This window comes from Sinocyclocheilus anshuiensis, unplaced genomic scaffold, assembly GCF_001515605.1.
Source record: "Sinocyclocheilus anshuiensis isolate Anshui unplaced genomic scaffold, SAMN03320099.WGS_v1.1 scaffold248, whole genome shotgun sequence".
Classification (NCBI taxonomy): domain Eukaryota; kingdom Metazoa; phylum Chordata; class Actinopteri; order Cypriniformes; family Cyprinidae; genus Sinocyclocheilus; species Sinocyclocheilus anshuiensis.
In genome coordinates, this window is record NW_015555734.1 from 711,763 (window position 1) to 714,981 (window position 3,219).

The 3,219-nt window shown below is 35.9% G+C and overlaps 1 protein-coding gene across 1 annotated transcript in view; it reads left to right on the forward strand.

The window, feature by feature from the left end:
- LOC107673000 (cellular retinoic acid-binding protein 2-like) overlaps positions 1–2,677 on the forward strand; it is a 5,255-nt gene extending 2,578 nt beyond the window's left edge. The window contains exons 2-4 of the mRNA XM_016466399.1: positions 946–1,124; positions 1,437–1,553; positions 1,662–2,677. Coding sequence (XP_016321885.1) covers positions 946–1,124; positions 1,437–1,553; positions 1,662–1,712 — 347 coding nt within the window. The 3' untranslated portion in view covers positions 1,713–2,677. The remainder of the gene's footprint in view (positions 1–945; positions 1,125–1,436; positions 1,554–1,661) is intronic.
- The last annotated feature ends 542 nt before the right edge of the window (positions 2,678–3,219 follow it).

Genomic DNA, 3,219 nt, shown 5'->3' on the forward strand with positions numbered 1-3,219 from the left:
TACACACACACACACACACACACACACACACACACACACACACAGCAAGGCTCCATTTGACATGCAGTATTTAATCGGTTTGTCGGAATGTACAGTTCGATTTTTTATGTATGTGTAGAACACAAAAAATAAAGTAGTGTGTGTTAGATATTGACCAATAGGTTTGACCATTTTTTTATTTATAAATATTTATGCTTATCTCTTGGTTATCGTTTCTTTAATATTGGGCTTATTGATAAATCACCATTTGTTTGGTCTTTAACGAACAGTCCCAACACCATCACTACACCTCAATACATTTTTTTGCATAATTAATTTGATTGTTTTCATGATTATTTATTTATCAAACTCATTCTCAAGTGAAAAACATAAAGCAAAAGGAGACAAAATAGTACTTATAATAGTATTAAAAAAAATGAAAATATTAGTAACTATCAGAATAGTATTTTAAAAGCAAAAAATATATTATAAATATTAATAAATGTTATAATAGTAAATATTCATAATTATATAGTATTATTATTATAATTATTATAATTAATATTTTGCATGCATTGTTATAGTCTGACAGTTACTTAGTTATTTGTGTCAAAAACCTATTAAAATAGGTCCTGGATTATAGTGATCAGCAATTAAATTAGTATATTAATGTAACATTTATTTATGTACTGTATTTGTTGGGATTACAGAATATCAGTTGATCTCTTGTGTGTGTTTGTGTCAAATGGGTTTCTCTCTATGGGATAATAACAGGTGATGTCATCAGACAGTGCCGGCAGTGAGCGCAGATGTGTGGAGCACAGCCAATCTTAATAAAATCATTCTCATCCCCCTTTTTGTCCTTTAAACTGTGTGAATGAAGAATTCCCCATAACCTCTATGGATGCCAGAGTACTCACTGTTCTTCAGGAGATTGTTCTGATCTGCATGTGTGTGTTTTGTCAGGTGTGAACGTGATGCTGCGTAAGATTGCGGTCGCAGCTGCATCAAAGCCATCTGTGGAGATTACGCAGGACGGAGAAACCCTGTCAATCAAGACCTCCACTTCTGTAAGGACCACCCATGTCACCTTCACAGTTGGACAGGAGTTTAATGAGGCCACTGTGGATGGACGTCCCTGCACGGTACACACGCACCCATAGAAAAACATTTCAGTCATCCTACTGTCCATTTGTCTGTCTGACTGACAAATTGTCCTTTTCCAAAACATGCAAAAGAGCAAGAACCTATGAAGTGTGTGTGTGTTTATGCAGTCCTGATCTCTGATGTGGACTCAATCACACCCTCCATCTCAGAGGAGCTATCAAACTGGATACACACCCATTCCTTCAACCTCCATCCCTGGAACTCACATTCTCATGGGCACTGATCTCACTCTTTCCATCTCCAAAGAAAAATACTGCCTTCACATATTTGTCTGTCTCTGTTTCTCTCAGAGCTTCCCTCGCTGGGAAACAGACAGCAAGCTTAGTTGTGAACAGACTTTGCAGAAGGGTGAGGGTCCAAAAACCTCATGGACCAGGGAGATGACCAATGACGGTGAACTGATTCTGGTAAGATTTAATCATATTAGTATGTGTTATCCTTACAGCTCTTACACACACATGGGTCTTTGATCATATTTGATATTTTAATAGTCTTTTTCCTGCTTTTTTTGGCAGACCATGACCGCAGACAATGTCGTGTGCACAAGAGTTTATGTCAGAGAGTGAAAGTATGAGGAAACAGGAAGAACATCCATCCAGATCACTCTCTTTCATCGTTAACAACTATGACTTTGATTTTATATCATCTATTTCCTTTCTCCCTCATCTCATCTCATCTCTTGTTTCTTTTTTTTTCTTTTTTTTGACAGTGTATTTGAATAATACATCAGAGAGCCATGCAAATAATTCATGTGAGAAATTGGGTCCTGATTTGTCATTTAACAAATACATCATTGTGGGCTCAAAGGCACTTTTAAGGGTTGGCCTTCACATAGATGAAGACCTGGAAATCTGAAGCTTGGAAACCAGACTTTGGTGAGACAGTCCATAATCACCACTGAAAAAATATCAGTCAAGGTGCGGTCATATTTACTATTGTAAAATTTCACAGGCGAAATCCAGTTGTTTTTAATAGTGATCTACATTAATGGGAATTTCGAGTAAGGGTGAAAGATTTCCCCACTCAGATTTCAGAAAAAGTTCAAGTTGGGTTGAAATGACTTTTGTGTGAGCTGTGCTTCATACATGACTACTCTAAGGACAATAGATAATTGACCTTTTTTGCCTGCGAAATTTGTTTGGATAGTTTTTTAATTAAAATTTACCGTTAATTTACAGTAAATTTTACTATATTCAGTTGATTATGAGAAGTTTTTTGCCTTGATTTTGATTTGCTGTTGACACAGTTTATAAATCTTACTGCATAATTTGCAACAGATACAAAAGGCAGATAAAATGCTTCAATTCATTCCATCCCAATATCCAATCAACATTTTAACATTTTATGAGCACATTTGACTCAAAATTACACTGTTCATTGAAATCTCCAATTCATTCTTATGTAACATTCTGTACCAAAGGGGGCGGAGCTAAGCAAAGGGTCAGTTGTAATTAGAACCCCATGAAGCTCCAATCCCAACCTTGTCTTTTCATCTTTAATTTTTTGTGTATATTTTAATAAAACCTGAATCTGATGTTTCATTGAAAATCGTTTTTCATTATGTTTTTTTTATACAAACAATTTCAGCAGTCATTACTTATTTCTGTGCATGGACAATAAAGGTTACTGCCAAGAGTAAGTGTTTTTCTGTCATTCAGTAGCATTTATCCACACAGAAGCTTACTGGCAGTTCCATGATGTCAATGGAATGAATGTCAGTTGATTTTATTTCAAAATAAGAAGAAATTAAAGAAACTGCCTTGACCTCTTTAACAAACCCACACTCCTTCCCACACTCTTTTCTCACTCAGACACACTGGTAGGTTCACATCTTATTTTAGTATTTCTGCCAGCTGTCAGTAACTAGAATAACTTGTCTGTCCCTCTGCACCCCTCCGTCTCTCCCTGATTTTTCCATCTCAGTCTTTCTTCTTTCTCATCACTATCACCCTCTGTGTGTCTCTGGTTCCTGTCTTTCAGCTCACAGTTTTACAAAACTTTCAATGCACTGATTGTCATTCAAATGAATGGAATGTAAATGTATTGTAACATAAAAATGGATGAAAAACACCC